The sequence below is a fragment of the Mastigoproctus giganteus genome, chromosome 13 (assembly GCF_048544385.1).
Source record: "Mastigoproctus giganteus isolate SK-2022 chromosome 13, ASM4854438v1, whole genome shotgun sequence".
In the NCBI taxonomy this organism is placed as follows: domain Eukaryota; kingdom Metazoa; phylum Arthropoda; class Arachnida; order Uropygi; family Thelyphonidae; genus Mastigoproctus; species Mastigoproctus giganteus.
In genome coordinates, this window is record NC_143587.1 from 85713983 (window position 1) to 85738839 (window position 24857).

The 24857-nt window shown below is 36.9% G+C and overlaps 1 protein-coding gene across 2 annotated transcripts in view; it reads right to left on the bottom strand.

The window, feature by feature from the left end:
- Positions 1 to 24857, bottom strand: part of LOC150076232 (uncharacterized) — a 68204-nt gene that overhangs the window by 27496 nt on the left and 15851 nt on the right. For both annotated transcript variants that reach the window (XM_090387023.1, XM_090387022.1), the window contains exon 3: positions 5799 to 5937. In XM_090387023.1, coding sequence (XP_090243149.1) covers positions 5799 to 5937 — 139 coding nt within the window. The remainder of the gene's footprint in view (positions 1 to 5798; positions 5938 to 24857) is intronic.

Here is a 24857-nt window from a genome sequence, read left to right on the forward strand (position 1 = left end):
TTACTTCGTTAAGCGAAACTTCGTTTTCAGAGGTAAAAATACTATGGCCAGAATAGGGATACGTTCCTACGTAAAGAAAATGAAAAGCTTTTTTTTTCGGACAAAGAAAAGTTTTATTAAATAAACAGTCAACTTACATACAAAGTGAAATCACATTTTAAAATACGAGTCTAAAGTTGATTGTTTATGCTCTTTTTCTCTTTCATTTAACAATTGCCTATACGGAGTTATTGCATTTCACTGATCGCTTAACAATAATACGTCTTCCTAAATCAGGATCATTTTCACTAAAAAAATTTAAAACGTTTTCAATGTCATTTAAGCACCTTTTTAAATCTTTGGTTTTTTAACACTTTTTCGGCTGGAACTTCTTTAACTTCGTCTTCATTGCTAACAAGGTTTTCTAAATCTTCCACTGAAAAAACCATCATCTTCTGCATTCAATAAATTTCTAACATCCTCTTCATCGACATTTCCGAAACCTATTGATTGAGCCATCTGGATAACTTCATTTCTAATTTCTTGGATGTTATTTTCTTCTTCTAGTACAACTTCTGGCCATATTTTGCGCCAAACTCCGTTTAAGCATTTCTTAGTGACTTCTTTTCAAGAACTATCAATGTTTTCAATTGCGTTTTTAATGGTGTAGTTTTTCCAAAAAGTTTTAACTGTCATTTCCTCTTTATCCTCTAGTTCAGTTAAACTGCTTAATGTTCGACGCAGATAATAAGCTTTAAATGATGCTTTTACTCCCTGATCCAATGGTTGAATCAGGGAAGTTGTGTTTGCTGGAAGAAACACAACTTTGACAGGAATGCATGTGTCCAACGTGTTAAGATTAGTAGGATGTCCCGGAGCATTGTCTAACAACAAAAGAGCTTTTTCTTCAAAGTTGTTTTTTTGACAATACCGTTTTACTTCAGGACAAAAGTGGTTAACAAATCAATCAGTAAATAACTCCTTGGTAACCCACGCTTTTCTATTTGCTTTCCATATTACAGGTAAATTCATTTTTATGTTACCTTTTAACGCCCTTGGATTTTCTGAATGGTAAACTAATAACAATTTTAATTTATAATCGCCAGAGGCATTTGATCCAAAGAGTAACGTTAACCGGTCTTTGGCTGCTTTGAACCCAGCAGCTGATTTTTCTTCAATAGAAATGAAGCTTTTTGTTGATAGCCGTTTCCAGAACAAACCGCTTTCGTCAACATTGAACACCAAATTTGGAAAATTTTCACGTTCAATTATTTCCTTTAGTTTTTCTGGAAACTTATTTGCAGCTTCTCCTGTTAATTTTACACTATGAATCCTGACCCGTTTTTTAAATTTCTCGAACCAACCACGAGAAGCCCCAAAGGTTTCCGTAATTTCTTCAGTTTGTTTAGATTTCAGGTGATTAAACTGGAATATTTTTTTTTTTATGTTAAATGGGGCTTGAAATTGCCGACTTCGTTATATCGAAGCTTCGTTATCAGAGGTAACGTTAACCGAGGTATGCCTGTAGTTGCTCTTGACATCTCAAAGGCTTTTGATCGTGTTTGGCATAAAGGTCTTCTAAACAAGCTTCCATCTTATGGTTTGCCAACTGTTTTTAGTAATTAGTTATCCAGTTTTCTCTCTGATCGCTCACTGAGGGTGATGGTAGATGGTTCTCTGTCTTCTAACTTCTCCACTAATGCCGGTGTCCCCCAAGGTTCAGTTCTTTCCCCCACTCTTTTCCTCTTGTATATCAATGACCTTCTTCCATTGACTGGAAATCCTATCCATAGTTTTGCCAATGATAGCACATTGCATTCAACTTTCCATTTTGAGAAACCTTGTCCTGCTCAATCAGCTTCAAGTTCTCGAAAATCTGCTGCCAATTCCTTAAATGCTGATCTTCAGGTAATTCTCCAGTGGGACAAAGACAACTTAGTTGATTTCAACCCTTCTAAAACTCAGTCTTGTCTTATATCTCGCAAAAAGGATTCTTCTGCTCCTATGCTTATCTCTAGTGACACTCCAATTTCTAGGCAAAATGATATATCTCTTTTGGGGATTACCCTGACATCTAATCTCTCTTGGCACAAGCACATTACAAATATTGCTTCCTCTGCATCTAAAAAACTTGGTTTTCTCTTTCGCTCTCGGCGTTACTTTTCTTCCAAACAGCTGCTCACTCTGTATAAATCGCAAATCCGCCCTGCCATGGAATATTGTTCCCACATCTGGGGTGGTGCCCCCAAAACCTCTCTCAGGCTTCTTGATTCCATTCAGAAGAGCGCAGTTAGGTTAATTAATGATTCATCTCTAACAGAGTCTCTCCACTCGCTTTCTCATAGACGCACTGTTTCTGCTGCATGCCTCTTCTACAGGTACTTCCATGGGCACTGTTCTTCTGAATTGGCTTCTATAATTCCCGCTCTCTCTTTCAAAACAGTCCGAACACATGCCGCCACCAGCCAACATCCATTTACTGTCCAACTTCAAACCCACAGAACCAACTTTTCATCTTCCTCATTTATTCATTCAACTGCCGTTTTCTGAAACAACCTTCCTTCATACATATTTCCTGAAAATTACAATCTACAGAAGTTCAAGTCCAATGTCAACAAATATCTCCTTTCGTCTTCTCAACCTCCAACCCAAGCACGGTACTAAGTACTATAGGTTCTAATACCTCTTGTGTTTGGGGTTCACATTAAATAAAAAACAAAAAAAAACCATTACTATTTGCTAACGTGCCTGAAATATAATGCTCTACATACATCAACAAACTCGTGATAGGTATACACTTGTCTTCCCATAATACTACCTCTCTTTTTTGTGTGGTAATTTTAAAATTAGATTTAAAAATATAAAATAAAATATAAAAAGGCATGCATTCAGTAAAAATAATAAAACTGTAGTATGTATTAGGTATGTATTTTTATGATTACAAAAAAAAAAAAAAAAAAAACTGAATTATTTCATCTTACATGTTTTTTTAAAAATTATTAACAAAATGATTAACTGCATAATTTACTGGTCAAGAGACTACCAGACATGCTGACATTGGTCAACTGAATGCTAAGTGGTGCACATTTATTTTTTTCTGCATATACTCAGTCACTAGCTAGGAAGAATATCATGTTGTCCAGTCATTTTTTGAAAGAATGTTACATAATGCATAGTTGGCTAACCTACAAAATGTTATGTGCAAGCTATTAACTCCTGCATTAGTTAGTTTTTGCAGACTACTAGGATGGTTGATAATTTTAATTTTGTACTGATTTAACTGATGTAGTCTATTTGAACAGCTCATCAATATGCCCTGTAAAAAAAAAAGGAAAGAACCTTGGCAGTTAAGAATTTATATTAAAACTTCAAAAACAAACTTTTATCTCAATGAATAAAGTGTATATAACTGATATTTCAGAAGTAAAGTAGGTTGTTGTAGTAGGTTTTACGGGCATTAGCAACTAAGGCCACATTGCTCTGTAAACATTGTCTGTGAATTGCATGCGTTCTATGGTCAATTTTCTGTTCGTTGGATGAAAAACCATGCTACCCTCACCGCAGACTGACTAACTCGGTCACATTGCAAGAAAGGCCCATAAAATGTCCTCATGTCATTGATGGAACTCGAACTCAGGTCTTTTCCATCCAGTGTGAAGAGGACAGTAACCACGAGGGCTCAGAAGTAAAGTTGGAGATGCTGGGTTCCTCACATTTGTGGAATCATATCTTTTAATGTTATGTGACCCTTTTTAATGTTTGTGACCCTTAAACCATTTTTGAGAGGAATGTTAAAGAGGATCTGATTCTTATTCATTAATGACATTTGAAATCCTAATAGCATGAAGGGAATGAAAACAGACCTTTTTGCAACTGCTACTTCTTTTGGACAAAGATGTAGGGTTTTAGGAGCATCAGCGGCTAAGGCCATATTACTCCGTGTATATTGGCTGTAAATTGCATATGTTCTATATTCTATTTTCTGTTTGCTGGATGAAAAACCTGAGTTTCCCAGAGAAAGAACCATGTTACCCTCACCTGAGACTGACTAACAGTCTCAGGTGAGGGTAGCAAGATTTTTCCACGTTGTGAAAAAGGTCTATAAAAATTCCTCATGTTGTTGACAGGACATGAACTTGGGTCTTTTCCACCCAGTGTGGGGGAGGACAGCGATTCTGCCAATTGTGCTACCCACAAGGGCATCTGACAAAGATATCTGCAGTTTCTTCAGAGCAGAAACATGCATTAAAATATCCAAATCTACTGTTAGGTGAAAAGTGAACATCATGATGAAAATTTACCAGTAGCAAAGTCAGCAAAAATAGGAAAATTTTATAATATGGAATAGGGCAAATGTCAGTTTACTGAAAAGTAAAGTACTGAAAACAGTTTGAATGATTCATTTTAATGTAATAAATAACAATTTAAATATAATATTAATAAAGTAGTATGGGAATGAAATGGACTTTGAGATTTAAACTGTACAAACTATTTCTCGGTAAACATCTATATGTTGCTAAAACTGTTTTGAATAAATTTTGATTGAAAAATTTATTCAAAACATAGTTTGTTCTTTATTTCTTATTTCCATTCCAAAGGTGTATGCTGCTGCTGTTAGTTCAAATGGCTTTGGTACGAACTGCACTATTGGTATTTGAGCACCAATAAAGCACAAGAAAATTACCAAAATAAGGATGAAATTTGTTTTGTCTCACTGGAGAACTTGTGAAATTTTATGACTGGGTGCACTTGTAGATTTTTCTGTGTGCATTGATTTCTTTTTGTTTGTATATGAAACTAATAAAACTGTGTTCTATATGAAATGTGCCTATGATATGGAATCAGATAATTTCCGCCTCTTTCTCTGTATATTTGCCACAGGAGGTCCAATGTGACAAATCTACACACAAGTCAGCTGGAGCTTCCCTCATCTCATAGATGAGTTTACTATTAATATTAGTAGTTGCAAATGATGCAAGGAAACAAAGCTTATATATCAGCCAAAAACTATTCCACCTCATCTTTACAGCCCCTCTTTAAAATCTTAAACTATGGAGATTTTTATACAACTTTGAAAAACTAGAAGTCTTCTTACCAGGGAACTTAGCTGCTCATCACGCGAATTTACAATAAGCTCTTAGCAATGGCAATCATTCTCATATACGAGTAAACAGAATGGACCTCTGTGGCAAGTGGAAAAATCTTCATTTTGTTCTACCTACTGTGGAAGATTTACCAGAGTGGCTTTTTGGATCATTCATGACACAAATACGAGTGACACTTTCCTGAATGTATGGATGGCAGTATGCATTTTACTGATCTTGCCAATAACAGCTGCTAGCATGGAAAGAAGTTTCTCAAAATTAAAACTTTCCTTTGGTTCACAATGATGAAAGGCACATCATTTTTATATTAATTTTAACTTAACTTACTGGCAATGTCCAGTAAGCTCAACACCTGATATTGACTGTGATACATATGTAAACAGTATGGGACAAAGTCCTGAAAAGTAAATTTTATCTAGTTTTTAAAATGTGTGTATTGTGTTTTGTTTCTTGATAATTTTACAGCTAAATATAATTATTTCCAAATAATTATAATTTAGTTAATAAAAGCTGCTGCTTTTACTATCAATTTATTTCTCTGACATAGTTATTTTTATTTAAAATCCATTTTAAAATAAAAACTAAATATTTCCTTTATACCACAAAAGACTTAAAACAAATCAGGGGTTACAATAGAACCACTTGTCCCAGGTAATGTTTACCACAGAGATGGTCCTGAATGTGAAATATTTACATAAATGCTGAAACATTTACCTGGAAAATCCATACAAAGGTGATCGAGTTGGACAGATTTCTTCATGCTCTTCATCTTCTCCAGTATCACTGTAATGTGGAGGCGGCTCATTGCGTAGTATCCTAGCCAATTTTTTTTGATATACATATCTAGTAGAATCTATAAAAAATAAATATTTTTAAAAGTTCTGTTCCTGGTCTAAGCATATCATTATTAGCCAATTAATTTTTATATTAATTTTAATACTAAAATAAAAAAAGTGAACAATAAACTAGTAATTTCCAAGTTTTGGTTTGTTTACCAGTCTATTCCAGTGAATGCTTGGGGCTGATAGGTTTTAACTAAACATCTGTAACATGTGATACTATAGATATCTGTATGTGAGTTTTGTATAGATTTTTGTATGTGAGTTTATTTCATGAGTTAATAAAAAAGAACATAAAATCCAATGTAAAATCCATAATATAAAACCCAATATAAAATTCATAATATAAAATCCAAAGTGACAAAAGAAAATCAATATCATTACAATTCTGCCATTGCATAAAAAAATTAGTGGTGAGCAGCACTACAATTAGTTGCTGTAAACATGTGTACAAGTCATCAAAATTGAGCACACAGATAAAAAAGTATTATTGAGACTGAAATCAAATTTCTGATAAAATTTGATTTCAGTCCCATGGGGACATCAATTTGATAACATCACCCAAAAATTTAGCACATGTCTATGCATGTTTACAGCTCTTTCCACTGCTTCTATCATTCATTCCCAGTGATTGAAGTCAGAGCCTTTCTGTGATGTAGCCTTTCTCATCTGAATTCACACGTGCTAAATTTTTTGGGGAAATTAAAAGATAGCAGCTGAAACTTATCAGTTGGTGTAACTAGAATTTGGAGATGCAAAGGCAGGTCAGGCTCAAGTTTGAGTGGTTAAAATAATATAAATTTTCAGTTCATACTCTGGGATGATTGCATCAAGGTCAAAGGAGTACACAAGACAGCAAAAATACAAAAGACGTCACGTGTGTAGTATAGAACACAGAATATGTGTATACTCTGTTCTAGTATAGAACACAGAATATGTGTATAGTCTATTCTGAGAACACAGAATGTGTAGTTTACACTCTGGTTGTTTGTTTGTTTGTTATTTGGTTTTTAGGAGCATTAGCAACTAAGGTCATATTGCTCCGGAGATATGCGGTGGTCATTCCCTGACCTTTCCGCATCCTCCGTATTTGGTGGGCTTATACTCTGGGATGATTGCATTAAGGTCAAAGGAGTTCACAAGATAGCAAGAATACAAAAGACATCACGTGTGTAGTATAGAACACAGAATATGTGTATTTGTCACATGAGCCTGACCCATGGTCAATTCAAACACATGTACTAGTGTATCCTAGAATCTGACCACTCAGCTATGGTGGTCATTCCATCATTTTAAAGTGGGACAAATCTGTTGAAAGCAATGGGCATTTTGAGGTCCTTCAACAATACAAATGGTGACTCAGTAGCCTAAGTATGAAATGACCTAAGATTGACTATTCGTGAAATGGCTTGAAGGGACAGTAGACATTTCCATAGCTGCCTTTTGACTTTCAAAAATCTAGAGTTCAGGCATTTGTAAGCAGAGATAAACAGATTTTTCAAAAAAAGCAGAAGTTTTGTAAAGTCCACACTGCATTAGAAATTAAATTTCATTCACAAAATACACATTTACATTAAAATACACAATAGGATTGTTTAAGAGTACAGTATGTTTTTAAATATTACTTAACCTGGCATTTTTCTTGTCTATGAATTTCTGTTTGGATATTTCAACTGATTGGACAACTATTAGACATCAACTGATTCCAATTTATTTAAGAGAGAAACTGTTGCAGACTTCATCCTCTTCCCAAATGTTCAGTCAATCAAAGTTTTGTTGATAACAACGGCGCTGATGTATAGAATTGGTTATCAGGAGCATTTCTGAAGCATCACCAGAAAGAGAAGACCTGAACTCAGTCTGTTTTTCTAACTTGGCTGAATGTTCTCTCTCACTCAATTCTTTCTTCTTTTATAATTGAGCTTAGTCGGTTCTCACACAAAAATTGACAGAAGTGATGCTGCAAAACTTTTCTGCTTCATCTATTTCCTTATCTTTTAACAACACTATGAAGTTCTGGAAATTGACCACAAAAAATTTCAATTTGAAAATGATGCATTGTCCAATTTATGAAGTTTATGCTACTTTGGCACTTATAACATTATCACAACTGTATGGTACCAAATTTTCAATGGAAACTTGCGCACCGTACAGTTGCAGGAAGCAATAAATTACTTCTTCACTGAACAAAAGAACATAACCATCTTGTTTTAGACTCTCCATGACCTCAGCATGGAAATACCTATGACTAAGTAGTAGTAGTGGCATGTGATGCAAGAAAACAAGTGTATGAGCTTATGCAGCATCAGCCAAAAAAAAAAAAAAAAAAAAAAGAAAAAAAAAATCACACCATTCCCTCCAAATGCCTGTCCAGTTCCCCCTTAAATTTATTTAACCTATCAACTTCCACAACGACAGATGGAAGTTTGTTCCAGCAATTAACCACCCACTGGCTAAAGGCAAATTTCCGCACATCTATTCTACACCTGTCTTTTCTTAATTTGAATTTATGCCCCCTTAAGTTCGTAATATGAACAAGTGGAAGGATCCCAACAGAATTCAGTGTGCTCAACCCATTCAAGGCCTTATACACCTCAATCAGATCACCGTGCAGGTGCCTAGTCTCCAACCACTGCAATTTGCAGAACTTAAGCCTTTCTTGGTAAGAGGATCCCTTCATTTCCCTCACCAATCTTGTTGCCCTTCTCTGTACACACTCAAGCAAATCTACATCCTTCCTAAAATGAGGCCTCCAGACCTGTATGCAGTACTCAAGGCGTGGCCTCACCATTTCCTTATACAGAGGGACAATCACCTCCTTTTCCCTGCTAGCAAAATTCCTATATATCACTGACAAAACCCCATGACCTGCCCTGGCAGCCTATCTGCATTGCTCAGAAAACTTCATATCTGACTGCACAATTATTCCCAGGTATTTTTCATTTTCTTCCACCTTAAGTGTAGTACCACACAGTTGGTACATTTCTCTCGGGTTACTTCTACCAATATGCAGTAATTTGCATTTGTCAAGGTTAAACTTCAGTTGCCACTTCTTAGCCCATCTGCCCAAATTATCTAGATCCTGTTGCAGTAGCACACTGCCATTACTGTCATTAATAACCCTGCCAACCTTTGTTTCATCTGCAAACTTCGACACTAAGCCTGATCAATATCATTGATAAATATACAAAACAACAGAGAACCCAACACCGAACCCTGTGAGACTCCACTAATAACATTAGTCTACAAAGATCAGCATCCAATGATTACCACTCTCTGTCTTCTCCCACTCAACCACCCTTTTATCTATTGTAGCAACTTACCCTTAATACCATTCTGCTCCGATTTGTACAATAGTCTTCCATGCGCAACAGTGTCAAAAGCTTTCCTGAAATCCAAATATATGATATCAGAATTATTTTTTGCATCCAGTTCCTTTGTAACCACATCATAATATCCTATCAAATTTGTCAGACAAGTCTTTCCCCTTAACAAACCCATGCTGTGTCTGAATTATTGCTGCAGTCTTGTCTAGATGATCCTGCAATGCATCTTTAACCAGTGACTCCATTATTTTACCTGGAACAGAAGTTAAACTAATTGGTCTGTAATTACTCGTGTCACCCTTCGATCCCCCCTTTGTGAATTGTGGATACATTTGCACATCTCCAGTTCATGGGGACCTCCCCTGAGTCCAAGGGTTTGCTTAGTTGCTTTGCCGCCTCCTTTAATATAACTGGACAGATCCCATCCACCGCAGGTACCGAATCATCTTCAAATCAGAATCATCCTGTTTTATCTGTTATGTTGATCAATTTCCAAAATGGAAGTGGAAAATTTAAAACTGTTCATATAATAAATTTGCACATAACATTCTTCAACACATCTAGGAGTAAAGACCTCAGAACATGGACATGAGATATGCTGGATTAAAGAGCTATGCTCAGATTTTCAATTGTTGGCATAATGTTCAAAAGAAACAAATTGATTTATTTAAGACAGAAGAGGGGAACACTTTCTGCATGAAGATAACCTAGAATTATCAACTTTCTTGGCCTGTTTAGAATTACTTTCACCAGAAGTTTGCACTTCAAAAATTATTTTTTTGGAGAGTTTATCAATTTGTTTTCTTTAAAAACTCATGTTTTCTTAAAATACTCATATGGCTTTTCTGTAGCCTATAACATATAACCTATTCTTTAAACAGATCTGTCAAGGGTTGCTACTGTCTACCAGTCTGGTTACATGTTTAATCAAAGCTAGCCAATGTGTACAGATATTTGAAAATCCTTGTTAATTCAGTGGTATACATTAGCTGAAATTGCTTAAATTATCTTTATCTTTTAGCATTTCTTTCTAGACAGAAGTAAAATTATCTTTATCTTTTAGCAGTTCTTTCTAGACAGAAGTAAAATTATCTTTATCTTTTAGCAGTTCTTTCAAGACAGAAGTAAAATTATCTTTACCCTTTTGCACTTCTTTCTAGAAGTAAATGCCTATCAAATATTTGTCCACTTTCAAAGAAAGGCATAAAGCTCCCTTTTTAGCACACGAATTAATAAGATGACAAGGACAACCTATTACCACCAAATGCTCAATCTCCTCCTTTAATACCCTTGCTACTCCAGTTTTCGGGCATACCATAGTAAGCACATTATCAAAACGACATGCCAAATGGTTTTACGATTGAATCCCACATGCTTTCAGGTTGTTCAGAAGATATTCAATGTTATACTCTGTACAGTCACTTCCCAGTGCTGGCACTGAAAGTGAGCTGCTTTCGATTTGATTTATTATTATTATTTTTTTTTTTTTTTCATTAGGAAAGATCACCACAACAGGATACAGCTTGGAATAACTTTGATTACTGCCATTTGTAGCAATAAAGAATGGCCCATTTTTCAGGGTCATCACTATAATTCCTTTTCCTATCTGTGATATTTCACTAACAATGCCCACTGTTTTCGTTCTTCCACAATTGTATTTTTCGCTATTTCATTATTTGGAAAATTAAATGCACTAGGCATAATCCTTATGGGTTTTGATAATTAACTATATAATATCGGTGTAAATACACCATAGTTAACCCATATATTTGAGCTACGATTGTAGCGTAGAAGGCATCGTTTTAAATGTATCTCATAATGTGGTTGCCTTCACAACAAGATAGCTACTATTGAATTACTTCAAATAAATAACGCTTCTCTAGTAGAGAAGACTACTGTTATTTATTTTCAGCAGTACCACCACCCAGACGATCGTTTCGAAGCTTTTTGGCTTCGTCATCAGTGGGCGGGCAGGTACCCAGGTAATACAACAAGCCATCTCAGTTGCGAAGTTATATCCACATTATGAGAGATGCCAGAAGGGTGTGGTGGTAATGTATTTGGAAAATTAAATGCACTAGGCATAATCCTTATGGGTTTTGATAATTAACTATATAATATCGGTGTAAATACACCATAGTTAACCCATATATTTGAGCTACGATTGTAGCGTAGAAGGCATCGTTTTAAATGTATCTCATAATGTGGTTGCCTTCACAACAAGATAGCTACTATTGAATTACTTCAAATAAATAACGCTTCTCTAGTAGAGAAGACTACTGTTATTTATTTTCACCAGTACCACCACCCAGACGATCGTTTCGAAGCTTTTTGGCTTCGTCATCAGTGGGCGGGCAGGTACCCAGGTAATACAACAAGCCATCTCAGTTGCGAAGTTATATCCACATTATGAGAGATGCCAGAAGGGTGTGGTGGTAATGTATTTGGAAAATTAAATGCACTAGGCATAATCCTTATGGGTTTTGATAATTAACTATATAATATCGGTGTAAATACACCATAGTTAACCCATATATTTGAGCTACGATTGTAGCGTAGAAGGCATCGTTTTAAATGTATCTCATAATGTGGTTGCCTTCACAACAAGATAGCTACTATTGAATTACTTCAAATAAATAACGCTTCTCTAGTAGAGAAGACTACTGTTATTTATTTTCAGCAGTACCACCACCCAGACGATCGTTTCGAAGCTTTTTGGCTTCGTCATCAGTGGGCGGGCAGGTACCCAGGTAATACAACAAGCCATCTCAGTTGCGAAGTTATATCCACATTATGAGAGATGCCAGAAGGGTGTGGTGGTAATGTATTTGGAAAATTAAATGCACTAGGCATAATCCTTATGGGTTTTGATAATTAACTATATAATATCGGTGTAAATACACCATAGTTAACCCATATATTTGAGCTACGATTGTAGCGTAGAAGGCATCGTTTTAAATGTATCTCATAATGTGGTTGCCTTCACAACAAAATAGCTACTATTGAATTACTTCAAATAAATAACGCTTCTCTAGTAGAGAAGACTACTGTTATTTATTTTCAGCAGTACCACCACCCAGACGATCGTTTCGAAGCTTTTTGGCTTCGTCATCAGTGGGCGGGCAGGTACCCAGGTAATACAACAAGCCATCTCAGTTGCGAAGTTATATCCACATTATGAGAGATGCCAGAAGGGTGTGGTGGTAATGTATTTGGAAAATTAAATGCACTAGGCATAATCCTTATGGGTTTTGATAATTAACTATATAATATCGGTGTAAATACACCATAGTTAACCCATATATTTGAGCTACGATTGTAGCGTAGAAGGCATCGTTTTAAATGTATCTCATAATGTGGTTGCCTGGGTACCTGCCCGCCCACTGATGACGAAGCCAAAAAGCTTCGAAACGATCGTCTGGGTGGTGGTACTGCTGAAAATAAATAACAGTAGTCTTCTCTACTAGAGAAGCGTTATTTATTTGAAGTAATTCAATAGTAGCTATCTTGTTGTGAAGGCAACCACATTATGAGATACATTTAAAACGATGCCTTCTACGCTACAATCGTAGCTCAAATATATGGGTTAACTATGGTGTATTTACACCGATATTATATAGTTAATTATCAAAACCCATAAGGATTATGCCTAGTGCATTTAATTTTCCAAATACATTACCACCACACCCTTCTGGCATCTCTCATAATGTGGATATAACTTCGCAACTGAGATGGCTTGTTGTATTACCTGGGTACCTGCCCGCCCACTGATGACGAAGCCAAAAAGCTTCGAAACGATCGTCTGGGTGGTGGTACTGCTGAAAATAAATAACAGTAGTCTTCTCTACTAGAGAAGCGTTATTTATTTGAAGTAATTCAATAGTAGCTATCTTGTTGTGAAGGCAACCACATTATGAGATACATTTAAAACGATGCCTTCTACGCTACAATCGTAGCTCAAATATATGGGTTAACTATGGTGTATTTACACCGATATTATATAGTTAATTATCAAAACCCATAAGGATTATGCCTAGTGCATTTAATTTTCCAAATACATTACCACCACACCCTTCTGGCATCTCTCATAATGTGGATATAACTTCGCAACTGAGATGGCTTGTTGTATTACCTGGGTACCTGCCCGCCCACTGATGACGAAGCCAAAAAGCTTCGAAACGATCGTCTGGGTGGTGGTACTGCTGAAAATAAATAACAGTAGTCTTCTCTACTAGAGAAGCGTTATTTATTTGAAGTAATTCAATAGTAGCTATCTTGTTGTGAAGGCAACCACATTATGAGATACATTTAAAACGATGCCTTCTACGCTACAATCGTAGCTCAAATATATGGGTTAACTATGGTGTATTTACACCGATATTATATAGTTAATTATTAAAACCCATAAGGATTATGCCTAGTGCATTTAATTTTCCAAATACATTACCACCACACCCTTCTGGCATCTCTCATAATGTGGATATAACTTCGCAACTGAGATGGCTTGTTGTATTACCTGGGTACCTGCCCGCCCACTGATGACGAAGCCAAAAAGCTTCGAAACGATCGTCTGGGTGGTGGTACTGCTGAAAATAAATAACAGTAGTCTTCTCTACTAGAGAAGCGTTATTTATTTGAAGTAATTCAATAGTAGCTATCTTGTTGTGAAGGCAACCACATTATGAGATACATTTAAAACGATGCCTTCTACGCTACAATCGTAGCTCAAATATATGGGTTAACTATGGTGTATTTACACCGATATTATATAGTTAATTATCAAAACCCATAAGGATTATGCCTAGTGCATTTAATTTTCCAAATACATTACCACCACACCCTTCTGGCATCTCTCATAATGTGGATATAACTTCGCAACTGAGATGGCTTGTTGTATTACCTGGGTACCTGCCCGCCCACTGATGACGAAGCCAAAAAGCTTCGAAACGATCGTCTGGGTGGTGGTACTGCTGAAAATAAATAACAGTAGTCTTCTCTACTAGAGAAGCGTTATTTATTTGAAGTAATTCAATAGTAGCTATCTTGTTGTGAAGGCAACCACATTATGAGATACATTTAAAACGATGCCTTCTACGCTACAATCGTAGCTCAAATATATGGGTTAACTATGGTGTATTTACACCGATATTATATAGTTAATTATCAAAACCCATAAGGATTATGCCTAGTGCATTTAATTTTCCAAATACATTACCACCACACCCTTCTGGCATCTCTCATAATGTGGATATAACTTCGCAACTGAGATGGCTTGTTGTATTACCTGGGTACCTGCCCGCCCACTGATGACGAAGCCAAAAAGCTTCGAAACGATCGTCTGGGTGGTGGTACTGCTGAAAATAAATAACAGTAGTCTTCTCTACTAGAGAAGCGTTATTTATTTGAAGTAATTCAATAGTAGCTATCTTGTTGTGAAGGCAACCACATTATGAGATACATTTAAAACGATGCCTTCTACGCTACAATCGTAGCTCAAATATATGGGTTAACTATGGTGTATTTACACCGATATTATATAGTTAATTATCAAAACCCATAAGGATTATGCCTAGTGCATTTAATTTTCCAAATACATTACCACCACACCCTTCTGGCATCTCTCATAATGTGGATATAACTTCGCAACTGAGATGGCTTGTTGTATTACCTGGGTACCTGCCCGCCCACTGATGACGAAGCCAAAAAGCTTCGAAACGATCGTCTGGGTGGTGGTACTGCTGAAAATAAATAACAGTAGTCTTCTCTACTAGAGAAGCGTTATTTATTTGAAGTAATTCAATAGTAGCTATCTTGTTGTGAAGGCAACCACATTATGAGATACATTTAAAACGATGCCTTCTACGCTACAATCGTAGCTCAAATATATGGGTTAACTATGGTGTATTTACACCGATATTATATAGTTAATTATCAAAACCCATAAGGATTATGCCTAGTGCATTTAATTTTCCAAATACATTACCACCACACCCTTCTGGCATCTCTCATAATGTGGATATAACTTCGCAACTGAGATGGCTTGTTGTATTACCTGGGTACCTGCCCGCCCACTGATGACGAAGCCAAAAAGCTTCGAAACGATCGTCTGGGTGGTGGTACTGCTGAAAATAAATAACAGTAGTCTTCTCTACTAGAGAAGCGTTATTTATTTGAAGTAATTCAATAGTAGCTATCTTGTTGTGAAGGCAACCACATTATGAGATACATTTAAAACGATGCCTTCTACGCTACAATCGTAGCTCAAATATATGGGTTAACTATGGTGTATTTACACCGATATTATATAGTTAATTATCAAAACCCATAAGGATTATGCCTAGTGCATTTAATTTTCCAAATACATTACCACCACACCCTTCTGGCATCTCTCATAATGTGGATATAACTTCGCAACTGAGATGGCTTGTTGTATTACCTGGGTACCTGCCCGCCCACTGATGACGAAGCCAAAAAGCTTCGAAACGATCGTCTGGGTGGTGGTACTGCTGAAAATAAATAACAGTAGTCTTCTCTACTAGAGAAGCGTTATTTATTTGAAGTAATTCAATAGTAGCTATCTTGTTGTGAAGGCAACCACATTATGAGATACATTTAAAACGATGCCTTCTACGCTACAATCGTAGCTCAAATATATGGGTTAACTATGGTGTATTTACACCGATATTATATAGTTAATTATCAAAACCCATAAGGATTATGCCTAGTGCATTTAATTTTCCAAATACATTACCACCACACCCTTCTGGCATCTCTCATAATGTGGATATAACTTCGCAACTGAGATGGCTTGTTGTATTACCTGGGTACCTGCCCGCCCACTGATGACGAAGCCAAAAAGCTTCGAAACGATCGTCTGGGTGGTGGTACTGCTGAAAATAAATAACAGTAGTCTTCTCTACTAGAGAAGCGTTATTTATTTGAAGTAATTCAATAGTAGCTATCTTGTTGTGAAGGCAACCACATTATGAGATACATTTAAAACGATGCCTTCTACGCTACAATCGTAGCTCAAATATATGGGTTAACTATGGTGTATTTACACCGATATTATATAGTTAATTATCAAAACCCATAAGGATTATGCCTAGTGCATTTAATTTTCCAAATACATTACCACCACACCCTTCTGGCATCTCTCATAATGTGGATATAACTTCGCAACTGAGATGGCTTGTTGTATTACCTGGGTACCTGCCCGCCCACTGATGACGAAGCCAAAAAGCTTCGAAACGATCGTCTGGGTGGTGGTACTGCTGAAAATAAATAACAGTAGTCTTCTCTACTAGAGAAGCGTTATTTATTTGAAGTAATTCAATAGTAGCTATCTTGTTGTGAAGGCAACCACATTATGAGATACATTTAAAACGATGCCTTCTACGCTACAATCGTAGCTCAAATATATGGGTTAACTATGGTGTATTTACACCGATATTATATAGCTATTTCATTATATTTCTGAAATATAGTTCAATCAACACAACTCAGAGGAAGATTATGTTCTGTGTCAAAAGATGCAAATAAACATTCAGCATATGAATCATAGTCACTATGAAATGTCATATACTTTTGAATTTCTTTTTATGCACTGCATAACCCCAGGGGCTCACATCTGGTAAGCATGGGAATTTTTTTTTTTTTTTTTGGCCGGTCCAGGTCCTTATGCTTATTTGTCGCAAATGTCTGATTACATCACATTTTTTGTTACCCGAAATTAAAAAATATCCCATCTATATATAAGGTAGACAAGGTTAACATGTTTCGTGTAGTGCAAAGCTAGCTAATGGTGTCTTTAAGTACGATACAAAGAAATAGAATATAAAGACACCATTAGCTAGCTTTGCACTACACGAATACTACAAAATGACTTGTCCGTAACACAGAACGATCCTATTATAATGCATTTCTATTTTGCAATACAGATTACCACAGAGTACTCCTGATGATTAGTTTGTTAAAGATTTAAAAAAAAAAAAAATTCCAATTTTAACATGATTTGATTACTCTGTTGTGAAAAGAAAAAAGATAGAGAAAAAAAACTGAGTTTCTGCAAAAAGACAGAAAAACTATTTGTCACCAACTATGTTATAATAGAAAGGCATACGAGGGTCAAATAAAGTAAAAAAAAATGCACTGTCCATTATAAATCCTGAGATTTTGCAGCTATGAATTTCTTATGACATATGTCAGGCCATTTTAATTTAAACTTGGAAATAGCATAGTGCACTCCCATCTGCAAGATACACCTATTCACTCTGCCCAGCTAGTGTAGAAATTTTTCACTAAAAGAGTATTCCACAAGTGATGCAGCCTTTACAGTCAGAAGATATGGCTTTCTGCAACTTTTTTCTATTCCCTAGACTTCATAAAACCTTGAAAGGCAAAACACTATAGATGTGTAAACAATTAAGTAAAATTCATTGAAGCAGCTTTTGACAATTCTCAAAATTGTATTGCAAGGAACTTCTGACAGAAACAGCAGAATAAATATATGCATATCGAAGGACTTATCCAGAAGTGGATTAATAGTAGTGGACCAGGATATGTCTGCCAGGGGCAAAAGTTGATGACGTTGTAGAGCGGATATAATTTTTTAAGGGCACAAAAGGTGATATAGTTGTACACGTTGGCACTAATGATATTAAGAGCAGGAGACCGGCGGAATTACTTGACAAGTACAGGTCATTGATGAAAAAAAGCCGTGAATTAGGGTTGAAATTGAAAGTGTCTGCAATTCTGTCCAGACACGATAGGAGGGAGTATATGATGAGAGCCCTGTCAATCAATTCGGCCCTGGAAAGATTGTGCAGGGCTCAAGGGGTAGAATTTTTTTCAGCCTGGTCTGTACTTGTTAACAGGAGAGACTGCTTCTACAGGGATGGGATACACTTAAATAGAAAGGGTGCAAGAATGTTTGCTGATGCTATCGAGGCAGTGTTAGGTGGGTCGGAAAACTGCTAGATTGGGGGGATACAAGGACTAATAGATTAACAGTAGCCACTGGCAGAGGTGAAAGTGATTCTTGCACTGCTTCTATTGGAATGAGCCGCAGCCTGGAAAATAAGATGCAGGATATTTCAGAGACTGCTAGGAATCATTGGGGTACAAGTAAACACATGGGTTGTGTTAGGGTAGCTAAGAAAAAGAACAGGTGCATGTATACTTGTGTGTACACCAATGCTAGGAGTTTAGTAAATAAATTTGAGGTATTGCTCAAAACATCAAAGGCAGATATTGTGGGGATTTCAGAGACGTGGTGTCACACAGATATAAGGAATGCAGAACTGGAATTTGGGGAGTACAATGTCTACAGAAAGGATAGACAGGATAGGAAGGGAGGAGGGGTTATGCTATTAGTTAAAAAACACAAAATCCAAGGAAGTGAAGCCAGTCGACATCGCTGGACAGTGCAGTGTCGAGTCAGTTTGGTGTGACATAAGCATTGGGAGATCAAAATTGAGAGTAGGAGTGTGCTATAGGCCTAATGACTCTGATGAGTATAATAAGAAACTGTTCGGAGAAATAGAGTGGGCCAGTAAATCAGAGAGTCTTATAATGGGGGATTTTAATTTCCCAGATATTGACTGGAATTTGGGGGCTGGTCACTCACACAGTAGCAAGGCTTTTGTGGATTTATTGGATGATTGTTTTCTACATCAGCATGTTCGGGAGGCAACTAGAGGGAGTAATACTCTTGATTTGATTATCAGTAGTGATTCTTCATGCATTAAGAATCTGCAGATAAATGAACCACTAGGTGGCAGTGATCACAGTGTGGTGAAGTGGGAGTTACTCAAAGAGGTAACTACCATTAGGGGTAAAGGGAAGGGGTATTGCTTTCGTAAAGGCGACTACAATGGACTGAGACAGTATTTAAATTCTATACAGTGGGATCAACTGATGATATTGCCAACAGCAAATTCAAAATGGGAAGCATTCAAAGAACTTATCTTGGAAGCTACTAGGCTTTACATACCAACTAAGAAATATTGTTCAAGGTTTAGGCCTAAATGGATGTCAGATGAACTAATGAGGCATATGGCAGAGAAGAAAAATGCATGGGATACATACAAATTAACACGTGACACAGACGCCTATGATAGATACAAGTTGATCTGTAACCAAGTTACAAAGGAGGTTAGGCAGGCAAAGGCAGATTACGAGAGATCCTTGGCAAGGGATGCGAAGAAAAACAGCAAAGAGTTCTTTACTTATGTAAACTCTAGAAGGAAGGGGATGAATCAGATTGGTCCACTTGAGATCGATGGGTCAACTGTTGATGACCCTGCTCAGGTAGCTAACAAACTAAATGAATATTTTGCATCGACATTCACACATGAGGAGTTATTCAGCGAGGGGAATGCCAGAGGTGTATTCAACTCTAGCAGTAAGCTAGAGAATCTTGTAATAACTGAGAGCAAAGTGGAGGAGAAATTGTTGAAGATAAACACAAGAAAGGCACCTGGGGTGGATGGGATCTATCTAGTTATATTAAAGGAGGCAGCAAAGGAAGTAAGCAAACCCTTAGCCATAATTATGAGAGCTTCCTTGGACTCAGGGGAGGTACCCATGGACTGGAGATGTGCAAATGTGACCCCAATTCACAAAGGGGGATCAAAGGCTGACACAAGTAATTATAGACCTGTGAGTTTAACTTCTGTTCCCGGAAAATTAATGGAGGCACTGGTTAAAGAAGCACTGCAGGATCATCTAGACAAGACTTCAGTTATAGCTAGGACACAGCATGGTTTTGTTAAGGGTAAGTCTTGCCTGACCAATTTGATTGGATACTCAAAGTTATTCCCTGCATCCATGCTGGATGCAGGGAATAACTTTGATATTATATACTTGGATCTTAGAAAGGCTTTTGATACTGTTGCACATGGAAGACTGCTGCACAAATTGGAGCAGTGTGGCATTGGAGGCAAATTGCTGCTATGGATAAAGGGGTGGTTGAGGGGGAGAAGACAGAGAGTGGTAATCAATGGACACTGCTCATCGTGGACTAATGTTATTAGTGGAGTCCCTCAGGGTTCAGTGTTGGGTCCTTTATTGTTTTCTGTATTTATAAATGATATTGATGATGGTATATCAGGCTTAATGTCCAAGTTTGCAGACGATACGAAGGTTGGCAGGGTTGTCAAGGACACTACTGACACTATGCTGCTGCAACAGGATTTGGAAAGGTTGAGCAGATGGGCTTCGAGGTGGCAAATGAAGTTTAACATTGACAAATGTAAAGTACTACATATGGGAAACAGCAACCCCAGAGCAACGTATCAACTGTGTGGTACTACACTGACAGTGGTAGAGAGTGAAAGGGACCTGGGGGTGGTTGTGCAGGCAGATATGAAGTTCTCTGAGCAGTGCAGACGGGCTGCAAGAGTAGCTCATGGTGTATTGTCAATGATATATAGGAATTTTTCTAGCAGGGATAAGGAGGTGATTATTCCCTTGTATAAGGCAATGGTCAGGCCACACCTAGAGTACTGTATACAGGCCTGGAGGCCTCATTTCAAGAAGGATGTAGAGCTGCTGGAACGAGTACAGAGAAGGGAAACTAGATTGGTGAATGGGACAAAGGGGTGCTCTTACGAAGAAAGGCTTAAGTTTTGCGAATTACAGTGTCTGGAAACTAGGCACCAGCGAGGTGATCTGATAGAGGTGTAGAAAGCCTTGAATGGTTTTAGCATGCTCAATGCTGATGGGATTCTTCCTCTTGCTCAGAATAATCACCTGAGAGGGCATAAATTCAAATTGAGGAAAGACAGATGTAGGATAGATGTGCGGAAATTTGCCTTTAGCCAGCAGGTGGTTGGTAGGTGGAACAGACTTCCATCCCTTGTCGTGGAAGTTGATAGCCTAAATAAGTTTAAGGCTCAGCTGGACAGGTATTTCGAACGAACAGAGGGGTGAAGTGGAAGTGGTTATTGTTATTTATTTATGTTACTTTTTTTTTTTTTTTGGCTGATGCTGCATAAGCTTGCTTTCTTGCATCAAATGCTTCTACTAATGCTAATGCTAATCTTCAACTAAGTACAATACCTTCAGTTTTTCCGAGTGTCTTTTTTTTTTTTTTAAATCAACAGTCATATTTATGCTCATTTTTAGACAAGATGTAATAACCATGAAATAAAATAACCTATATTTATCAAACTCTTGATAAATACATTACTTAACCTAAGGCTCAGTGCACATAGCAACCCACATATAATTATTTTTATTTTCCTTATTCATGGCAATGAATAAGGAAAATATTGCCATGATTTTGTGATTTATATTCATGGCAATATTTTTCCCAGTGACAAACCAATCTCTACAATAAATACCACAGACAATCCTTGACTGATCATACCATAAACATGGTATGATCAATCAGCTGCCCTGTCCATGGAAGTTGATGTTCCATAAAAAAGGGAACAGTAACTTCTATGGACAGGTGCATTATATAGGTGTTAATGCAGGTACACCACTCATTTCAAAATTTTCAGTTAAAATGGTCTGACATGTGCCATAAGAAATGTCTCTCTTCAAGACATTTCATGAATAATAAGTGCATGCTGAATCAATAAACTTTTAATATCCATAGCATAAAATTAAAACATGATTAAACTTAATCATGTTTTAACTTTAGAAAATCAGCATTTTCTCTTTACTGCTTTGATGTTTTCATGTATCAAATATCTACATCATTTGTGAGAAAATATGAGAATTCAATAAAGAATGGTTTAAATTTCATTCAATGTTTGATCACTGCAAAACACAAGTTCAGCTTCAAATTTAAGTGGCTAATACCTTGTTTCAAAATGACACTTTAAAATACATTTCTGTCAGGATCTCATATGCAGAAGAAATATAGTTTGAATTGTAAACAAAAAAAAAATTATTAGACATGGTGATCACCCAGACATGGTGATCACCTATGTCTAACTTGCTTTAGGACAGTATTCTAAAGAGTCGTTGGATCTCAAAATCTGGTCAAACCTCAAAAGACAACACTTTTACTATATGACAGAAGGGACAGGCAAAAGCAAAAACTTTTCTCTAGTATCCAAACATTATTTTAGCCACATTGCTTCCAGTAAGAAAAGTTGTCTGCATTGGATAATGGGAATCATCTGCCATCTATTGCCAGTTGCAACAGAAGCTCAGCCATTCCTCAGTGAATGGCTCAGTGAGGACATACCATGATCTCTGTCAATGTTAAGAATCTATCCTGCATTAGAAATTACATGAGATTTTGGTAAATTGTGGTAAAGCATATCCATTAATTACTCCTAACCGCACTTCCTTCATCTGCTAATCCAAATATGGAGTCGGTAAAGCTACATGTTGTCTTGTAAAAAAACAGAAGTTATATGTTTTACAGTAATGGTTCATCAGAGTTTAAAGCTGGAATCTGCAGAAAAATTATCCATTATCAAGCTAGAAAAGTTGCAGAAATGCAAAATATTTTGAAAAGGAATGTGAGCATTGTTGTCGGCGATGAAGCAAGGTTATTGTTATTGGCTTTTAAGAGCATCGGCAACTAAGGCCACGTTGCTCCGTGTATATCTGTCTGTAAATTGTGTGTTCTGAGGTTGATTTTCTGTTTGCTGGATGAAAAACCTGAGTTTCTGGAATAAAAAACCAGGCTATCCTCATCTGAGACCGACTAACTCAGCTATGTTGTGAAAAAGATCCATAAAGATTCCTCCTGTCATTGACAGGATTCGAACTCAGGTCTTTTCCACCCGGTGTGGGGAGGATGGCAATCCTTCCAACTGTTCTACCCATGAGGCCATGAAGCAAGGGAGTGTTCTGTTATGACTACTGAATTAAATCTGGTAACATACATTGTGTGAATTTCTGTACTAATCTTTTTTTATCTGTAAAGAAGAAAAATAAAAGTTCGGTTACCAGTAAGTTGTGATTCTGATTTATCCATAATTTATTTTTGCTGCCATGTTCATTATGCTTTATTGTTAAGAGGAAAAATTCCACTACTTTGTGGTCACTCATGGATAATATTATCATCTATAATTGGGTATAAACCCAAGCCTGGAGCAAAAAAGCTTACCCAAGACAGGAAAATGCATTTATGTAATTATCTTAATGGCATCAAAATAGAAATCTACTATTACTAATTTGCTTCATCAGGCAGATGCAGCCAGGTATTAGGGGTACTGAGGCCACCTACTGTTTGATGAGGACTCAGTAAGAGCAATGCAATGCCTTTAAGTTTTTAATTAATAATGGGATTTGCCTATCTTTGGTAAGGAGTCAAACATAATTAGTATTTTAAGTTGACTTGAGGATAATCATAATCTAAAGTGAGCATAAGCCCAAGCCTATCACTATCACTGGAAGGAACAAAGTGACAGCAAGGCAGAAAAATACAATGCAGAGAAGCATTGAACAATTTGAAATATTGTTCTGTTCCTTTAACTAAGTTAAAGGAACACTGGTGGGGGGGAGGGATAATAATATATATATATATATATTAGATATTGAAAGGACCAGAATAGGCAGTGAGCTACCAAATTGGAATTGGAGCTACATGTAACTTATACACTGATGTTCAAAGAAATTGCACCGCCCCTTAAAATAGTAATTGTCGTCCGAAAAAAAACGTACGCATATGGCAATATTTCTTACAGATTGCATCAGTAAGACTGACACGCATAGGTGATGATGTAATATTGCATCAGCTGTTACTCTCTGCTATACAAGCACGCTCTGCAAGAGTTGAAGTTATTCCTTGCTTGCTGTCAGGATGTAGAGTTACGTGCAGTTGACGCCACGAAGAAAGAGTGCTATTGTTGCTTTAAGTGAGGAAGGATGTTCTCTCCGTCACATTGCTTATAGAGTGTCTTGTAATCAGTCGACAGTGAGTAGATTTATTTCCAAACTCAAGAATACTGGTTCTGCTGAAAGGAAAAAAGGAACCAGATGCAAACGAGTCTCTATGCCAAAACAGGACTGAGTTTTGAAGCATTTATGCCTTAAAAACCGTAAAGCTTCTTCGTCTGAGCTGAAAAGAGAATGGGAAGAACGTACAGGATTGGTAGCAAGTGCAGTAACAGTCAGAAGACACCGCTTCAAAAATAAAATGGACTTGTAACCCGTCTTCCTAAGAAGAAGCCCCTCCTCACACAAAAAATGAAAAAGGCCCGATTAATTTGGTGTAAGAAGCATGTCAAATGGACCCCTGAGCAGTGGGAGTCAGTTATTTTCTTGGATGAAAAGAAATTCAACCTCCATGGCTCTGATGGGAGACAAACGATTCGCCGTAGACATGGTGAAGAATACCATCCTGACTGTATGGTGTCTACAGTGAAATTCCCTACCAGTCAAATGATATGGGGGTGCATTTCTATTGTGGAGTACGTCACCTGTAGTTTATAAAAAGTTCCGTAAATGCCAATGGATACCTGGCTATACTGGAAGGCAAATTGCTGCCAACCATTAGAGACCATTTCAACCTGACAAGTAACTGCATCTTTCAGGACAATTCTGCTCCATTTCATTGGGCAAAAAGTATAAGTAGGTACCCTCCTCATGTAAACAGAGATAGGGAAAATTTACGGAAAAATATGGATAACGCACTT